The 20,837-nt window shown below is 39.7% G+C and overlaps 1 protein-coding gene across 3 annotated transcripts in view; it reads left to right on the top strand.

The window, feature by feature from the left end:
* Positions 1-20,837, top strand: part of FLNB (filamin B) — a 295,799-nt gene that overhangs the window by 135,424 nt on the left and 139,538 nt on the right. For all 3 annotated transcript variants that reach the window (XM_040359221.1, XM_040359220.1, XM_040359219.1), the window contains exons 4-7: positions 3,063-3,210; positions 6,645-6,763; positions 12,064-12,141; positions 16,768-16,930. In XM_040359221.1, coding sequence (XP_040215155.1) covers positions 3,063-3,210; positions 6,645-6,763; positions 12,064-12,141; positions 16,768-16,930 — 508 coding nt within the window. The remainder of the gene's footprint in view (positions 1-3,062; positions 3,211-6,644; positions 6,764-12,063; positions 12,142-16,767; positions 16,931-20,837) is intronic.

The raw sequence follows: 20,837 nt of genomic DNA, 5'->3' as shown, positions 1-20,837 counted from the left end.
ACAGTCAAAGACCTCAGTTTTCAATGATAACATTGTATCGTAGCAGAAACAATAGCCAATGCATTTCAGGGGCCCAAAAGACTCTCCCTCCATCAGAGCTCGGGAATTCTGACTGTGCTTAAGTAGACTCTGATAAACTGATACCAGATAAATCTGTGGTTTTCTGCTTAAGACAATCTTCAAAAGGCAGGTTATGCCAATGTTAAGCGCAGCAAAGGAGCTTGGCGAGTGGATCTAATGCACTTTAGCTCGGTGGATTGGGGTCATGTGAGTAGAAGACTTGGTTCTGACTGGTACTACCTGTGGGGTTCCATGAAGTCTTTTTTAGAATTGATGGAAAAGAAGCCATTACAGGTGTAACTGAAAGTGGAACTTTACTCCCCCATTATATGAATTTATTTTTATATTTTATCACCAGCCCAGAAAATCCAGCGTTGTCGAATGTTAGCCGCTGCTTAGTCTCAGGACTTTGTGTCTCTTGCCACCATCATCTTTGATTTAATCAAGATGCCATTCTTTGAGTCTGAGACTATGTGTCAACCCATGCACAGTGTGGCAGAGATGGCCCACCCCATGCGCATTGTGGTAGAGGTTGACCTGAAGCCTCCTCAGATGTGTGATGTCGGTATCCCTGGAGGATTTGGGCACGGGAGGGAGGGGTGTCATTTGCACCTAGGCAAGAATCCTGGAAGTGAGGAATAGATCTGTTGAAAAAGTATCTCCCCCCACCAAAATATATCCAGTTGTGTAAAGGAAGGTTGAGAGTGAGTGGGGGGTGTAAGGTCTCAGGAGGAAAATATTGGAGAGTCAGATGATTCAGTTTAGGTAAAATAAGGCTTTGATATAATCAGTGGATCTGTAGGAGATAAAAGCTTGGATTGCCTAAATAATGGCAAAATTCATAGTTTTATTAGTGGTAAAGCTGTAGAGTAATATCTGTTGACTGTATAGCATTAAGATTTAAAGATAAGCTCTCGTGTGCTGTGCTCTTCATACCCTGCTCCCAACAATTACTGTTAATCCAGAGAAGAGAAGATGCATGCATGAATCAATAATGCTGTAAAGTGATACATGTGAATTAGAGTTTAGTCCCGGATTTAGGTAGAATTGAGTGAAATGTGAACAACACGCCTGTAAAAAGTTGTTTTACTGGGGAAATTGAGATGGCTTGCTTTTCACAAACATGAGCTGAAACTTAGATGCTGAGCGAAACCTTGTCATATTCACTGGAATTGGTTTATCTTCGTGTGAGGTCAATTGGAGCTCATGTATAAAAAGAAAATTGCTGGTCCTATTTAAAGTATGCCGGTTTTATATCGGATCCCTTTTTTTAAAATGTTTATTTCAAAGGATACATGGCAGGGATGTCCCCTCTTGACCCTCTTATTCGCAAGAATAATGGCTGCACATCCAGAAATTAAGATTTGCCTTTTATTGTTCAAAGTGATAACACCAAAGACACCAACACACGGTCACGTAGATGCGTTTCACGCAAACATCTTGTGCTTAATCATTACCTTACCTCCCCATTGACCCTTTGGCTCAACAGATCCAAGGACATACAGATGTTAGTGATGTGGAGATAGCCGGCTATCACCATAAACTCTGCTTGTTTGCTGATAACGTTTTTAAATTTTTTTTTTTTCAACCTTGCCAGACATTTCCATGCCAAAACTTTTTATGTAATCTTACTCTTTTCGCTCAATTTTTGGGTCTGTAAGTAAATCCAGCAAAATCGAGAGCCCTCAAGCTTTCCCTTCCCACCTTTGAACTTTTATCTCCTCATGGTCAATAACTTAACTAAATCATACAGTAGTTGATAGTGCCAACTACCCCCCTATACTGAAAAAATGTACCATCTTAAAGTGACTGTAAACCTTAATATATATATATCTATATCTATATATATATATATATATATATATATATATATATATATATATATATATATATATATATATATATATATATATATATATATATATATACATACATACATACATACATACATACATACATACATACATACATACATACATACATACATACATACATACATACATACATACATACATACATACATACATACATACATACATATCTTTACTAATTTTACTAACCAGCTCCATGCAATGTTTTTTGCACAAAGCATCCCTGGTCCTCCTCTTCTTGGGTCCTCTTGTTGCCAATCCTGGCTCCTCCCCCCTGCCGAATGCCCACCATAGCAAGCCAAATGTCCCTACTTCCCAAGATTTTTACCTCCTTTAGCCTATATAGCAACATTATTTCAGGTATAGTTTCTTCCAAAGATGGTTAAAAAATACTGCTATTGTTCCTACTTTTTATCTTTTTAGTTTCATACATGTGAAGTGTGAGTCTTACTTGGCATCATTGCATTCCTTTGGCATACTTTGTTTGAGCCCATGGAAAGCATTATTATCTAGCACACGTAATTTGTGTTTGCTGAGCAGTTCTGCAGCACATGAAAATAATTCCGTGACCTTATAAAACCCTGTTTCCAGAATCACTGTGCTTAGCATAGTAACCATTTTTGTCAAAGTGGTTGTGAAGTCAGAAGTTTTTTTTATCTTAATGCATTCTAAGCCTTCTATGTGCAGCACCCCCCCCCCGCCCCCCCCCCCCAGTACTTACCTGAGTCCATCTCTGTCCAGCGATGGGCCACAGCAGTCTTGGACTCTCCCTCCTCATTGTCTGAGACACAGCAGCGGCACCATTGGCACCCCCTGCTGTCAATTAGTCAGTTGGCCAATGAGGCGATAGAGGGCATGGGGCCAAACTGCTGGCCGTGTCTGAATGGACACACAGTGCTGCAGCTCGGGCCAGGTGCCCCCATAGCAAACTGCTTGCTGTGGGGGCACTTAATGGAAGGAATGGGTCAGGAGCACTAGTGAGGGACCCGAGAAGGATCTGGGCTGCTCTGTGCACAACCACTACACATGCAGGCAAGTATAACATTGTTTTTTTGTTTTGTTTGTTTTTTAAGAAAAAATGACACTTTTTAGTATCACTTTAAATATCTCTTCAACCCTTTTTTGTTACAGGTGATCGCCCCAGAAGAGATCATTCACCCCGGTGTAGATGAACACTCGGTGATGACCTACTTGTCACAATTCCCGAAAGCTAAACTGAAACCTGGAGCTCCTCTAAAGCCCAAACTGAATCCAAAAAAAGCCAGAGCATATGGCAGAGGTAAAAGCTGTACTCTTCTTGGAGGCCTTGGTAGAGTTCCTTTCATGTAGTGGCAAATTTTATAAAGCTGTGAATGTGACATTCACTAAATGTTTTTACTGCAGGTAAATCACTGTAGTTTTAAAAGAACATTAGACTAGGAAAATATACCTTCAATGAATGTCACATTCACGGTTTTAAAAATCTACCCCATGGTGTTTTGGTACATTCCTTTCTTAAGCAGATTGAGTCTTGGGTTGCTTTTTTTTCACAATTTACTTGTCTGTTAGCTGCTCTATTGAGAGAGTTCTGTTATTGAGATAGCTCAGTAACTCAAATTCAAATTTGCAGTCACACTGAATGGATCATAGGAGCGTGTAATTTGTAAAACCATTACCATAAAATAAAATGGACTCAAAACCATCCCAGTTTCTCTTTAGGATTTAACTCCACTTTTGTTGAAAAAAAATGGCGCCAGCTCAATCTCTATTGGCATTTGCTTTTATTGCCGACCAGGTTCTGCCTGTTGTTTGCTCCCCTCTATGAGAGCCAGTCTTCCCCCAAATGGCGATGGACACCAAATCACTAGTGCCGACCCTAGACCTCTAGCAGCCGCTCTGGTGATACAGCAACAGCATGAAGGTTTCATAATGGGCCCTGCAGTTAGGCCACTCCACACAATTCACTCAGATCCCGGCCGCATTAAACCCAGGCGGGATCTTTATCATATATATTTTTTCTAACTGTACGTAAGAAAATAGGAACAAAAGTAGAGTTAAGACCATATAGTACTTTTGTCAGATTTCTACCAAATGACAAGAAGGTGGCCCATTGATGACTTAACTTCCACTCAACAAGGTTTATCCAGTCAATCAATATATGCTGCAAATACCAGCCTAGGCACTGTTTTAATGCAGTTCATCTTCCCAAACTAAATCGTAGTTTAGTAAAGTTGTTTAAAAGGAAGTGATGTCATTGGTGGGAGGGCCTACCTTTCTGTGTTTTGGTACTAGAGCATGGGAAAGCTCCTAATACTAACTCCCAGCCAGTCTGGAGTTTAAAGTCATGGGGTCTTTTTTTGGACTGCACCATAATCTGATTTCTAGTCTTATTTTCAGAATGCGTAAAATACGAAACCTGTTCAATGGAGGCAGTTTCTCCTTGTTGGTTCACATTTTACTTTTCTTATAAACTGCCCCCTATGTGTTTTTGTATTTTCAGTGTTTTCATAATGCTGGGATTTGCAAATTGGGGTTAGAAACTTTATATAATACACACTAGGGTTCTTAATGGGAAATGTGATTGTTTGTGTTTTTTGATTTTTCTTTTTTGATTTTTCTTTTTAAAAAACAATTATGTAATACTTTGCCAAATCTTTTTTTGAAACGTATGAAGCCAGTAGCATTGTTTTCTTTAGCTATTTATATATCCAATTAAGTACTTACTGGCAAATACAGCCCTTGCAGACTAGATTTATGTGCTGCACTGTCATTTCATGTATTGTGTTAGTTTTGAGTAAACACGCAAATTATCATCTTATACTGGAGAGCTTCATGATCACTCTAATCCTAAAGAGAAAGTTTTATCCTGCAAAGTCAGAGGTGTGGTGGCATGACAGTGTGAAACATGTCATTAGCACACCCATTTCTGCTAAGCTCTAGTGAGAAAATATAAAAGGGAAGATTTTCATTATAGTGACTAGGCTTCTGGTAATATTGGGTTATGTAAGGATCTATTTTTCTTTTGAAAATGGCATGATCCATCTTTTTACTATGTAGTCTTAAAATACCCTACCATTTAACAATGATCTTGTGTTTGCAAATGGTCTGCCCACCAAGCAGTCATAATCTGTTGTTCCTAAGGAGTAATGGTGGCACACTGGGTGAGAAACCAGGATGGTGGGGTGGAAGCAGTCTGATCTGGCTGCAGGCAAAGGAACCCAATGTAAATAGAAAATTTAAGAACTATTTTAAAGAATGTCCATGATGGGGATATCACTCAGCTGAGCCACAGACAGTGTTGTGGGAGCAGTATAGCCTCTGACACACCTGATGTGAATAGCTGAGTTCCCACTAACCACCAATGTAAAGAGGCACTTCATGACTAACCACCAAGGTAAGGTGGTATTTCACCACAAATATAGCAGTCCCAATTCTCCAGTGTCCACCATTATTAAGGGCTACTTCTCCACTAACCAGCAATAGAAGGAGCTGCATCTCCACTGACCAATTGTGTAAAAGGCTACTTCTTCACTGACCACCAGTGTAGGTACCTGCTTTTCCACTGACTACCAGTATAAAGGACAACTTACCTTGAGGCGATTAAGTTCGCATTTGTTGCGCTATACAAGTTACTCACTCACTATGATTGCCAGTGTAAGGGAGCTCTTCTCCACTGACCACCAGTGCAAGGGACTACTTCTCTACTGACCTCCAATGTAAGAGTCTGCATCTCCACTGTCCACCAGTGTAAATGACCAGTTCTTCCTACTGACCACCAGTGTAAGACCATTTTTCCACTGACCACCAGTGTAAAGGGTCATTTCTCTACTGATCACATACAGTATATAAGAAACCACTTTTCAACTGACCAAAAATGTTGAACACCCCTTCTGAATGGCCACCACTATAATGGGGCCACTGTTCCCTGACCACCAAAATTGGCATTTACTTCTTCATTCACCACCAATGTAAGGGCAAGGTCTCCGCTTCCCACCAGTGAAAGCTTCCACATCTCCACTGCCAACTGTTATAATCAGCCAGGTCTACATTTCTCATAAGGAAGCAGGTCTCTACTGACCACTACTTTACTTTAATGGGATTTGGAACAAATATGCTTTAGATAAGTAGAGATAAGTAGAGACCATGCCTTTACAAAGTTCTGTATGGTTATAAAAAAAAAAAAATTATTTATACTGGTTCATATTCTTTATCATTAAAGTAAAACTCTGGTTTTATTTAAAAAAAAAATCTTTCAGTAAAGTAAAGTGTTCATAGAATTGAAGGAATTTTGCAAACCTTGTCATTACTGCTTATATCTATGCTCCTCTAGAAAAAAAAATTCAAACTGGCACAAGTGGGAGGCTCTACTTTCCCTATAACACCTGAGCAGTCTGTGTTGGGATCAGAAATGCATCCCTCTCTATCTTGCCAAAGATAAATCTCATATTTTAGGGGATACATCTGAATGACACATGGGAAATTATATATGGAACCATGCTGCTAAAAAGGTCTCGCTCACTCTTTTTTTTCTTTTTAGAAAGGGATCCACTAATACAGAAAAAATCCAAAAACAAAACAATGAATAGAGTCATGAAAGGTCTTATAAATACAATTTTTACATACTTCTAGCTGCACATTGTCTGTGCATGTTTTGACTCATAGCAAAAATGTGCAGCGTGCCAGTGTTTTGTGACGTCCATAACAGAAATGTTTTTATATTTAATATTTTTACAGGTGTGGAGCCAACTGGAAACATGGTGAAAAGACCGGCACCATTTACTGTGGAAACCATCAGCGCTGGACAAGGGGAGGTCCTGGTCTTTGTGGAGGACCCTGAAGGATTAAGAGAAGAGGTTGGTGTTCATGGACTTCAAACAGAAGTCTTGTACGGAAAATGTCAAGGCAGCTGTGTGGTGTCAGAGCAATGTGCACTTTGTCATAACTTTCCAAAATATATTCCAGATCACTCTGAACCGTACTCAGATCACACATTTGGAGGTCTACTTGGGATTCCCACCTTGCCGATAGTGAGACAATGACAGGCTTGTTTCGTTGTTCACATTGCTTGCTGTGTCAATGCTTCTAATATTTAATGGTACTTGTCAAGCACTATTATTGTTCACTGGAAGGGATCCAGATGAAATATGTTCATGGCATCCACTTCCAGAGAGGGAGGCATTCAACGATAAATGAAGTTATAAGTGCCTATTATAGAAGCCCAAATAAAATAAATATAATTATTCTCCCTTTCACGTTTATTTTCTTCAAATTTGAAAAAGGCAAACTGCTCAGAATACAGTTAAAATATATGTACGTGCATTATCGTACTGGCTTACCTGTAATTCTGGTCAGTTTGTTTTATAATCCGGACTTCCCTGTTTAAAGACCCTGACCATTTGCTGCTTTCAAAGCACTACAGCTTGTGATTGGATAGTGAAGGGACAGCAAATCAGAGGGGTCTCTCTATCCTCTCTTCCAATCGGCATGGCATTTGAAAAGGCACTTTCTCTAACAATTTTAATTCTGACAAAGGATTACAGGAGGCTAGTAAAAAGACAGATTTGGGTATTTAGAGAGAGACCCTGTCGTGAAAGGAACAGAGACACAATGTTGCAATTCATACAATTGTAAGCACTTGGAGTCTCTGTAAAAGCTTTGGCACTTTCTGACATCATCCTTTTCTGCTTGTTTCTTCCTCCTGTGCATTTGTTGAGTCTGCCTATCACAGCAATGGTCCAATATGAATTTGTAGGGTTCCTTGTATGGTATAATATTTCTTTGTCATATACAGTAAGGGAAAGAAGTTTTTGATCCCCCTGCTGATTATGTACGTTTGCCCACTGACAAAGAAATTGCCAGTCTATGATTTTAATGGTAGGTTTATTTTAACAGTGAGAGACGGAATAAAAAAATAAAAAAAAATCCAGAAAAACACATTGCAAAAAAGTTATAAATAGATTTTAATGAATGAAATAAGTATTTGACCCCTTCGCAAAACATGACTTAGTACTTGGTGGCAAAACCCTTGCAATCGGAGGTCAAACGTTTCTTGTAGTTGGCCACCAGGTGTGCACACATCTCAGGAGGGATTTTGTCCCATTCGTTTTTGCAGATCCTCTCCAAGTCCTTAAGGTTTCGTGGCTGACGTTTGGTAACTCGAACCTTTTACATATTTTCTATAGGATTTAGGTCTGGAGACCAGACCTTCTTGAGCCACTCTTTTTTGTTGCCTTGGCCATGTGTTTTGGGTCACTGTTCTTCAAGAAGACCCATCCATGACACATTTTAAATGCCGTGGCTGAGGGAAGGAGGTTCTCGCTCAAAATTTGATGGGACATCACCCCGTTCATCATCCCTTTTTGATGTGGTGAAGTTGTCCTGTCCCCTGATCTTCACCCCCAAAGCATAATGTTTGCACCTCTGATTCCTCACCATTCTCATGATCATCGAAACTCTGAGGTGATATCTTGCATGGAGCCCCAGACCGAGGGAGATTGACAGTTATTCCAGCCTTGTGTAGGTCAAATAAATCGTAGAAATCTTGCTGATGGGGAATCAAATGCTTATTTCGCTCATTAAAATGCAAATCCTTACATAACTTTTTTTGAAATGCCTTTTTCTGGATATTTTTGTTATGCGTTCTCTCACTTTTAAAGCGGAGTTCCACTCAAAACTGGAACTTTCGCTTATCCATCTCCTCTACCCCCCTTCTCCGGTGCCACATTTCAGGGGGGAACGGGGGACCTGTTTTTTGACAGGTACCGTTCCCCACTCCCAGAAGTTGGGCCCCCTCCACTGCCAGACCAATCCCAAACCGCGGTAGGGAAATGGCTGTGAAGCCGAAAGACTTCACTGCCGCGTTCCCTTACCAGGAATGGCGGCGGCTGCACCCGATAGCCGATCCGAAGATCGGCTGGGGTGCCGACATTGGGTTACCTGGATAGGTAAGTGTCCGTATATTAAAAGTCAGCAGCTGCAGTATTTGTAGCTGCTGACTTTTAAAATTGTTTTACTTTAAAATTATAGACTGATCGTTTCTTTGTAAGGGGGCAAATGTACAGTGGATATTAAGTCTACACACCCCTGTTAACATGGCAGGTTTCTGTGATGCAAAACATTTTTTGACAAAGATTAAGATATTCAATTCTTACTACTAATTGAAAGACCAGATATTAAAAGGCACAACTTAAACGATAACTTAACTCATGAGCAAAAATGCAAGATGTTGCAGCTTACAGTCATTAAATGTGTTGGCTGCATTAGATTTTTTGCTAAAAAAAACATTTTCCACAAATACAGAAAATACTTGCTGACCTTGCCACAAATGTGAGCTGCACTGAAGAAGAATATATATTTCTAGCCATCTTCTATAAACTACCAATTACCTTGCCCCCAGTGCAGTGGAGTTGAAGAGATTCATACATGTTTGTAGTCCATATCAGAATACAGAGAATTGCTGTAGCCACCCAGGGACAGGAAATGTTTACAGGAATGTCAGAAGAAAATGAAGCAAAAGAAGCTTGAAAAAGAGAAATACAAAGGTTCAGGGATTTCCTAAAGGGATAGAGTGATGCAATAAAATTGTTCCATCACGTCAACTATATATAGCAGGTAAAATAAGTATTAAACGTGTCACAATTTTTCTAGGTAAATAAATATATATATATATTATAGGCGCTATTCACATAACATTTCCACCACATAACACATGCAATCCATACATGCAAAGAAACCAAAACAATATAAGTTTAGAAAATAAGTTTTATGTGTAATAAAATGGAATGACACCGAAAAAAGTATTGACAATGCTAACTGAAATGTATTTGATACTTTGTACAAAATCCTTTGATGGTAATGACGCCTCTAAACAACGCCTTTAAAACAATTGTACCTGCTAATTCCATGTCTTTCTGAAGCTCTCCCACAAGTTGCTCTTGGATAACTCTTCTGGTAATTTTTGTTCACTGCTCTGTCAAAAATCTTGCGAGTAGCACCTGGTCATGGCCGGTTTATGGTGAAATGATTTTTCCACTTCCGGTTTATTGCCCCAATGGTGCTCACTGGAACAATCAGAAGTTTAGAAATCTTTCTGTAACCAATGCTATCAGTATTTGCAACAATAAGGTGTTTGCAAAGGTCTTGAGAGAGCCCTTTGCTTTTACCCATCATGAGATGTTTCTTGTGTGACACCTTGGTAATGACACTTTTAATAGGCCATCAATTGAGCCTGAACCAGCTGATATTTGCACTGACAAGGGGCAGTATTGCTTTCTAATTACTAATAGATTTCTGCTGGTGTCTTGGCTTTCCATGACTTTTTTTGAACCTCGATTTCTTTGTGTGTTCAATACTTTTTCCCTGTGTCATTCCATTTTATTACACATAACTTAATTTCTGAACTTTTATTTGTTTTGGTTTCTTTGTATGTATGGATTGCATGGCTTGTTATCGACATGTGAATAGTTTATGTCCATAGCACCTTTACAATTATATTTATTTAGACGTGTGACGGTGTTCAATATACACGGTGGCGTGTTCAATATTTGTTACCCATTGTACCTACTAAACCATATATACTCCACTGCAGTATACTTTAAGCAGTTCGGAGAAACAGCTTTTTCCACTGTTTCTGAACCTGCTGTGTTTGTGACTTCTGGCTAAAAGTCAATGGCTTTAACCCCTCTGGGACCTCACAGTTCCCAAATTTAAAAACTGCCTGTTGGGCATTATTGGAGACTATAAACTTGTAGATATGCTAAAGTTTTATTATGTATACTTATATGGTAGGAAGTCCATCTCTCCCTCTCCCCTTTTTTACGCTTGGGGAAAAAAATTATAATGTTCTACCATTTTACAAACTTGCTTACAAGTAAGAGGCTGCAGATATTTGAAAAATATAGGTTACATCTACCCATACGCTTATTACTCTACTCTAGATCCCGGTCTTTGCCGTAACCCTACATATGCTATTAGATTTTGAATATTGATGTGACTTTTTTGTACTTTTCTTAATATGGCTGTAGCCACCCTGGTACAAGACAGTATGTGATGTGGGAGACTGTCAAGATTGTTTTATATGTTATTGTACGTGTTTTACTGACTAAAATGTAATAAAACATATCTTTACAAACAATACATAGTGAGGGCTTATCCACAAGTTCTGACACTACCTAGAAGTATTGAAGCTTTGCCTGTAGAAAGACTAGGTGTTAAGTAGGGACAGAAATTGAACAAAATCAAGATTTGTAACCGTAGTACAAAATAATCTGAACAAATAGTTTGCTTTTATGATCTTAAAATCCATAAAGATCAGTCCTCTAGATTTTATTTTTGTTAAAAATGTTGTTGGCGCCCCTTTGCTGTAAAGACCATCTAGCAGACACTGTGGTCGTTTTTAACAATTGGTCCAAAATTGGCCACTTCTACCTCAAGGTGGAGAACTCCTTTTAAGTAAGATTGAATAACACACAAGTTATCTTTTATGTTGTAGGATGTAGGAAAGGAGCAAGCTTTGTACCTTCTGTTTTTTATATAATTTTTTTATATTTCTGCATTTAACCTTTTGCACTAGTGTACTTCATGAAAGTTTATGCACATCCGTTTTCATCAGTTAAACTCCATTAACTATTGACTAACCTAAAATGCATGAACTTGCTGCTTAACACATGGCATGTAGACGCAGTTCATTGTGTGAATCGCACGGTTTATTGACCTTACACTTATGATGATCTGTAAACCTTGCACTGCCTGCCTCTTCTTCTTTTTGTATATTGTATCCGTAGTTCTGATGTGTAAAACATGAACATGCAAAGTATACAGGCTTATTTGCGTTGGGTCTTTGCATTAACTATAGGTTCTATTTAATAAGTTAACTTGACTTTATATTCACTTGTGTTATGGTTTTATCTCTCAGATCATTCACTGAGCAAATATATTGCCCCCCCCCCCCCCCCCCCACAACATTTTCTTCACCTCATCCCCAACACTTTTGTCCTGTGTTTTAATGTAAAGAATAAAGCCCAGGTGTCTCTTGGAATGATGTAATTGTGTTGCAGTGTAAATTTATTATGCAGTAGTTATGCCAAATATGTACAGTATTCTAATAATGCTGCTCACCAGTTTAGCCATTTAACCTGTGTGTGTCTTCATGAAGGCCAAGGTCACAGCCAACAATGACAAGAACAAGACCTTCTCGGTGGAGTATGTACCCAAAGTGACTGGTATGCACAAGGTAAACACTCTATTAATATAATTATTGATCCATGCCATTCTGGCCTGACAATACAGTATATGAAACTTGTATAAGTGTAACAAAAGCTGATACTAAAAAAAGGAAAAGTCTTTATCTTTCAGTATATATTATGCAGATATTGTAGGGCAAAGAGTTGGATGTTAAAGTGGAGGTTCCATCAAAAAAACAATTTTGCTTTAAACTGTAGCTTACACCTGGGGACTGAGTGGCCACAGCCCTACCCAGTTTTGTTTTGCAAAACTGCTCAATCCCACTGTCTTCATCACCACAGCATAGTAACAGATTTGTAGTCCTAAGATAAGGACTGGAGAGGATAAATAGACTCCAGAGATAACATTAGCAGAATGCATAATACAGCTCTGAATTTCGAACAAGATCAATAGTTTTTGGCACTTGGCTAGATCATTAAAAACATTTTTTAATGTCTGCTTGATAACCAGCCACAATACAGCAAATAGGAGAGGGTCATTGTTGGGGGTTTACATACATTTTAAATGCCCATGCCGAAAGTATTAAGTGTCCTTAATTAAGAGTAATATCTACAACATTCCCATTGTGATCAATAAACCTCATGTACACCAACATGCTGATGTCTAAAAGTAGTAGATTAGATCGTAAAATGCTTGATGTGGTAAATGAGAATCCTTTGTTTCACTAATACCATTTCCAAAAGAGCAAATACTAGGCATTCTCCGATGGCCACCCAAACAATTTTTACGGGAAGTAGATTATAAGCACTTGGTGAATGCCCAGAGAGGCTATAATGAGTAACACACAAAACAGGCTGTCATTGTGTAAAACCATTTTATGTACTAAAAATTAGAACGATCTAACATGTATCTCCTTGTGCATAACTAGCACCAACATCCCAAAGCTCACTGTGTGTCTTACAAACCCATTACCTGGTGCAGGTTGCACCAAATGCAGCAGCATCCCTGCCTGTCCATCATTCATTTCATGTTTTTGTTTTTGTTGTTTTACTTTTTAGTGTTTTGTTGCTCATTTTCTGGGTGTTATATATGAGCCCACAGGCAAGAGCAGAAGGTCTTCTGTTAAAAATGGTGAATGTTTGATAAAGATCAAAGCCAATGAATGTTGCCAGGATCTTCATTTCCTATTCGAGTATCAAAAAAGTGTTAAATGACAGAGAAATGGACTCGCTCTGATGGCTGTGTCAATTAATCCAAATAAGGAATAGACCTTAACTGAATGTATGAGGACTGCACCAAAAGTAGGTCATTTAAAATGTCAAATGTTGGTAGAATAACTTTTCCTCTTTAGTTATTCTTGATGATTGATGGATGCAGGCTGTCAAACAACTACATGCGACTATATAGAATGTTTACGGTGCTAACACCATCGACCAGAGCAAAGTCTTGTCATTGGTGGCTCTCTTCAATTGTGTCCTTTCTGTAAACATTCTGTATGTAGCTGCCTGTAGATGTCAGGCAACCTGTACTGCTCATTCATCAAGAACTTAATGACGGCACGTTACTTTTTCTTTGAATCCATTATTTACCTGCAATGAAAGAGGAGGGGGTGTTACTTTAGAGGAAGAGTTACTCTACCAACATGTGACATTTGAACAACCCATGTATGTTAATAAAGATTATGCCCATTATTGCCTTACTTTTGTCACAGCCCTTCCAACAGTTATCTGCCAGCAAACAAGTGGCATATGATCAGTAAACCAATAATTCACAGCATTATAAATCTTTGTCACTGTTACTTCTGAAACAAGGTGTGTTTTGTGTGTATAGTTACAAGGAAAGTGTGGTTGTCATTCTCAGCAGTTCTGAAGAATTTGCACAAGTTATGAGTAGTATAAAAATGTCTAAAGAAAAACATACCTCATTTCTTGGCGATGAACTCTACAAAACCTGGCACCAAGTGAGAAACGCCAAGTATCCATGATCCAGCGATTAATGTCCATAATTAAATCCCTATTAGGCATCTACATATGCATTAAGCAAATTAATTTTGCATTTTGCTTTCTCTTAAGGGTTTGATTTTAAAGGGACATTTAAATCTGTAGAACATTACTCAACTTTAGAATAATGTAGCACTTCTTCTTGGACAAACGAACACTATATTTCCTTGTCTCTGACTACATTGTAAACTTACCATTTGTCCCTTGGAGGCAGTGATCTGTTGTGTCGTTTATAGCTATTGTTTTTGCTAAAAACATTTTAACTAAAAATGTTTTATTCCAAAAATGGCTTGTGCGGCAGTCACTATATATACATTCTGTTACTTGAAAAATAAGAGGCGTTTTCCATCAAATTTTTAAAACTTGTTAAAGCTTAACTATTCTTTTATGTTTTTGGCACATTTAATTTTGTCAGGTAACAAGACAATAGTGTCAGTAAAGTGGCATTAAATAATGGGCTGTAGATGAATTTGGTCACAACAAAACCTAGGGAATGCATTCTGATGAATGGATAAGGGCAGGTGGACTGAAGGGTAGCCACCACTCCTTAAAGGCGAAGGAGCACACCAAACACCCAGCATGTAGCACAATGGCTGCAAAGGTGTTGGTGCGCTGCTGGACCAATACAAGCACCACAGGTGAAACATAAACGTGTCCACCGCCCCATCTATTGCTGGCCATAGCAGTAATTAGCATTGGAAGGCTAAAGCAGATAACAACAAAACCTGTGGAAAAACCAAGCCTACTTAAGGACCAGCTCGCAGAAAAACCAATTGCCGGTCTAACAGTATGCGTTTAATACAGTTGTTTTGTCCGCACGCATTTGCAAGCGCATGCATGAGCCACAGAGCCACGCCAAGGCACCCTGTAATCTTTGGTCCTAACACTAAACAATGAGTGTCCCCACAATGGAGGTATATGCATGTATATGAATTTGGCCTTTGTTATAAGACCCGCTCATCTTGCTTTCCCATCAGCCTACACCCAAAAGGGAGAAACATCACAAATAAATCTGCTTGTTGCACAAGGATACCATATAGCTTGAGAATTCGTACCAAAGTTCAATGACATAAGAGGTAGTCTGGAATCACTTTGAGAAAATTTTCATGTTTTGAAATATGGCAGAGGGAGGGGAGAGGACCTCATCACTGGAGGGAAGACGGAGGATAATGGTAATTTTAGTGCAGACACTTGAGCAGCGATTTACATTTATACTCACAGTAGTCCCTGCCCTCGAGGAGCTTACATTCTAAGGCCCCTACTAGAGATGAGCTTGGGCATCCTCTTAACTGATCTCTAGCTGAACTCTGAACTCATGTGTCTTAAGGCAGGGCTGTGGATAAGGGGGTACCATCAGTCCTTTTGTACGGGGCCCAGGCCAGTGAGGGACACGGGCAGCAAGATGAAAAGAATGTGGACAGGGAGGGTGGGGGGGTAGGAAAATTACTGGAACCGATCACCTGTATGACGCTCTCTGCAGCAGCTGAACCTGGCATCATCTTCTCCATGTTGCCAGTTTTCAGCTGCTGCAGAGTGCACCATACAGGGGATCAGGTTCCAGGATTTAACCCCCCCCCCCTCCCACCACACTGATCACTCTTCCTGTGTACAATACGTTTCCCTCTCACTGCAGGCCCCCCTACCCCCGCAATGCTGCTGGCTTCCCCCCTCTCCTTACCACAGACAGCTGCAATTTTTACAATAGAATACTTCAGGATGGAGAGTGAGGAAAGGTTCTGGTAACTGTCATTTACCAGCCCACTCCTTTCCTGAATGAACACTATAAGTGATCGGTACCAAACACTCACTATGTCCATTTATAAATGAAGCATAAACTGTGTTTATTGGGGGCTGTATGGGGCCCCATGTTTTTTAACAGCAGCTTTGTCTTAAGGCCTTACAGACCTATGATTGTTCCTGTTCCCTAATCATATTGAAGCTGGTAGTATGTGAGGTCTTCAGGAACCTCAGCTGTTAGTGCTTGTTGATTCTTGGCTATCGTAAAAAATTACTTTCAATAGCCGAGCCACACCAGTGAGTGGTAAATTCTGATTATTGTTCCAGGTTACTGTGCTTTTTGTATGTTGCTCGTTGCCTCTAAAAATGTTTTAGTGACATCTTAAGTGATTTCAGTCAGTAGGACCCCATAAAAACCAAGTCATTTCCTAAACCATCTGTCACGGGAATCTGCGCTTAGACTTGGCGTGTGGCAGATATAGGTTGTAAAGCTGATGTCATTAACAAGCTGTTGACACAGGCAGTCCAGCCATGACATAAGGCTACCCCAAAGCCATCCTTTACATTTTAGCTGTATATTGGCATTTCTGACATGAGCTGGCAGACAGCTTTGCCAGATTACATCATATTTTTTTACGAGACATCTTTTGATTTAAGATTCTCCTGCTTTAATAAAAAAACTTTTTTTTTTATCATAGACCTAGACACATCTTGAAAGAAATAAAAAGGTGTAATCTATCTTGAAGCCTCTGCTTTTAAATTTGATCGTCATTTTGGTAACTGCAACACTTAACAAGCCAAGACAGGCATCGGCCCACCCCAGTTTTATGGCAGTGTCAATCTTTTAACACTCTACACTTGAATCTGTTGCTTGTTAAGCCCAGTTCTAAGTTGTGCACGTTGCCCAAACTCTTTGTGTTTAATGTTGTGTTTTATAGGTTACTGTGCTTTTTGCCGGTCAGCACATTTCAAAGAGCCCATTTGAAGTGGATGTTGAGAAGGCTCAGGGAGACGCCAGTAAAGTCACAGCTAAAGGACCTGGATTGGAGGCAACTGGTAACATTGCCAATAAACCCACCTACTTCGACATTTATACTGCAGGTGTGTATTGTTATGTTCTTAATTATTGTCCTACTTGGTTTTCAAAGCAAAATTTATATTCGAATTGTTTTCATTGTTATGAGTACTATTCAAACGTTCTTTTCCCAGAAGGTGCTTGGGTCAAAGAAGCTAAATGTAGTCCTGAGCATTCCTTGTTTCGACCACTGTAACATGACGCTGGCCTCGCAACAAAACGGCTATACAACATGGCAACTTAACTTCTCTTCCATATTTTGCCCTAGTGGTGGTCACAAGTGTAAAGCTGATTAAGTTCAACCTAGACATTCCTTTTCCTTTCATAGCTCCCAAGGTCTACCTGGGTAGACCAGTATGTAACAAACTGGATGATACGTACCTTTCTTTAAGTTTGCCTGAGGTCTGTTAGTATTTGCACTTCCTTGGAATAACTCTAACAGTAATGTTGCCCATTTTAAGCTCTAGGTCATATGCTTTAAATACATTTGGTGTGCAAGGAAATGATACGTTCTTCCATGTCCTGTTTTATTTGTGTCTGTAAAGCAGAATACAAGGATCTTGCTCTTTTGTGGAAGCAGCAGTCTCCATTAAGTCACAGCTCTAGGCCAGCAATCAGACGAAAGCAGGAGCTTAGTTGGTTGCTGGTCCCTAGTGTGTCTGATCACTGCTTCAGTGCAGAGTGCAGCATTTTTTTCTTTGTAGCATAGTACAGAACACATGCTTTTCTAATCTCTGTGACTGATTTACATTGAAAAATAACCGTAAAACAATGAGAACGTACAGTTCAAACTTCTTTTGGGCTTTAAGGCAGCAATCTATGCCTGTATCGGTTTATTATGTGACCCTTACAACAGACTCGATCATAGATTTAGTGCTGCACATATGAAATGGGCATCCCAAGATATACCACTCATACAAAGAATGGACTGAGTTTAGCAACACTTATAAAAACTCTGTTATATTGTCTCAGAATAGAATTACACAGCTAAAAAAAATCCTATCTATATAGGATAGGTTTGCGCCAATCGGCAGATTGCTTCAGATATTGGGACCTGGCTGCTGATTTCCTCTGTTGCTTTTGGTCCTACCCGATATTTCAGGGATTTTGGGCAGAAAGAGGCTCCCTTTATTTTTCTACATTGGGTTGCCAAATATTCTGCATCCCATAAAACTGCCTCTTAGGAACTTTTGGGGATCTGACATGTTCTCCATGTGCAAAAAGTTTGTTACATATATTATATTTTTTATGCTAAAAAGAAAACCACTTCTGTTGTCCTGGAAAGGCTCAGTTCTGCCTACTGGTTAAAAATTAACTACTCCTCCCATTGTACAAACTTGCAGAAAAAAACAAATATGTTCCATAAAATTTTGGGTACGTTGCTTTCTTATCCTCTTACTTTAGCCTCTGTAGGTCCATTGTTTTAACGTTTGCTCTATATGGTTACGATTACTTTAAATACTATTATGCATGTACTGTTCACATACTCTATATTCTCCTTGTGATTCCAATGCCGGTTCACACTGGGGCGACTTGCGATCCGACTTCATGTCGCCTCAAGTCGTCCCAAGTCGTGCTGTAGAGAAAAACAATGGAAGTGAATGGGAGCAGTGTACACACGACTCAAGGCGATCCGACTTCAGAAAAGGTTCCTGTACTACTTCAATCCGTCTTGTAGGCGATTTGTACCCATTGATTTCAATGGAAGTCGCCTCAGAAGTCGGATCACTGTCTTAACTGAAGCTACTTTCCAGGAAGATAACATACATTTCTCAGGCAAACCCCTCCTTCCCCCTCCCTCTCCCAGAGCTGATTGTTGTTTTATTGGCCACTGGAATGTCTCCTGTCCTGGAGATGACTTCAAGTCGTGTTGTAAATCTCCCCAGATCGCCCTGTGGTTCATGCTCAAGTCGTGTTGGAGTTGCTTCTGAAAGTCGTGCTGGAAGTCGTGTCGCCCTAGTGTGAACCGACTATTAATCTTTTGGTTACATTTTTTTTTGTACACATTTTTTTTTTCTGTCTATAAAGGTGAAGGGAAGCGCTGACAAATCTAATAATTGATCATCTGCACCAAAAATACCTTAAATACTAGGAATAAAGATTAATTGATCATGTGAAAGTGTGCTGACTGTAAAAAGTAGCAATTCCCACAGGGAACACTGCAAAAAATAAAACAATTAAGCAGGTGTGGAAAAAAGGGTGTACAGATAAATAGGCTAAATAGCACAATAAATATTGTTGCCCAATGTGAACACAATGAATGAAATTAAAGCAATTCAAAATGGGTGGGTGGTCTAAATGAAAATGACCTGTCAGGCCCGGTTCACACTTGTCCGACAAACGATCCGACATTTGGAGCTCATGTCGCATGACGTGTGAAAGTCAATGTTTCCCTATGAGAGCCGTCTTAACTGGTCCGACACAAGTCGGTCTGACTTTGAAAATGCTCCCTGTACTATTTTGGTCCGATATTGATCCTACTTCAGCCCATTGAATGTCATTGACGTCAGCCCAAAGTAGGAGCCTTGTCCTAACCATCCAACTTTTGACATCCGACATTGTGATTACAACAGCAGTAAAAGGAATTTATCTCACTCTGGGATTGTTTTTATTGGTCAAAGAACAAGTCAGACTATTACAAAGTTGGATCAAAGTAGTATCCTGTTCATGAAAGTCGGATGGATGTAGGACCAATGTAGGACCTATGTCGCAGAGCAAAGTAGGATGAAAGTCATCCTGCTGTCGTGTAGTATAGTGTGAACCCAGCCTAACCCATGAAGATAAACAAAATATCTATTGCCTGTGTGTTCACGATGTGTAAAAAATAAAATAAAAATGCAACTGAACACATGTATAATCTGGAATCAAAATGTCCGGCAAAAGAGTAAACATATATGCAGTGGGCCAGATTCACAGTAGAAATACGCCGGCGTATCTACTGATACTCCGGCGTATTTTCAAATTTGCCGCGTCGTATCTTTAGTTTGAATTCTCAAACCAAGATACGACGGCTTTAGGCTTCGATCCGACAGGCGTACGGCTTTGTACGCCTTCGGATCGTAGGTGTAATACTTCGGCGCCCGCTGGGTGGAGTCACTCTAATATGGCATATACAGGGTCCCCAAGCATACAGCTCACAAAGATCACCGTTCCCCCAAATGCCAGGGCCCATGATTGCAAGGCAAGAGGCGAGCATTTAGTCCCCTCCAAAAGCCTCTGTCCCGGGTGAGTCTGTCACAGTATTCATCTAACCTGTTTGACATGTTTGAACGTGAATCCAGTCCAAGACGCAGGTCATTCTGTAAAGTGTAAAATGCTACGAAAGAGGCCTGGTATTGGGTATTACCCTGTGTTTTGTGTGTGTGTGTGTGTGTGTGTAATGATAATATATATGTGACTTTTAATATCTAATTATTATAGTTGTGCCGGGGAGAAAATGAAAATGGCTTATGTCATAGCATGGGTATAATTACGCTCATATGTCAGTTTGTGTTATTCTTTCCACGCTTTTCTGTTTAGCTAATACGATTGCTTTGGTAATCGAGCCTGGGTTGAAATATTAGCCAGTTCCTCCTGCGCTGCTAATTTTAGAACAGAAAACACAAAGGATGTTCTTATTCCACTGAGCACCGGCGAGCATTGCTGAGCCAAGCAAAACACTCCGCTGTGCTCTCTGCTATGAGCACTGAGGATGGAAGCTGCTGATGCTTCCTCCAGTGTCTACACCACAGTGTCCTCACAGGCTGAGGCCGAGCTCTGTGCAAACATAAAAAGCCTTTATGTTGTAAATTACATGTAATGACCATAATCGATACTGACACCGAGCGGCCCTGCACTTTTTTTGTTCTCCAGATTAGCAGTTAGAGTTAAACTTGAACAATACATTATTTGCTTTTATTTGGTCTATTTAACCACTTGTACCCCCTTTATGAC

This window comes from Rana temporaria, chromosome 7 (genome assembly GCF_905171775.1).
Source record: "Rana temporaria chromosome 7, aRanTem1.1, whole genome shotgun sequence".
Lineage (NCBI taxonomy): Eukaryota > Metazoa > Chordata > Amphibia > Anura > Ranidae > Rana > Rana temporaria.
The sequence above is the reverse complement of the archived record's forward strand: the minus strand, read 5'-3'. Positions and strand labels throughout refer to the sequence as shown.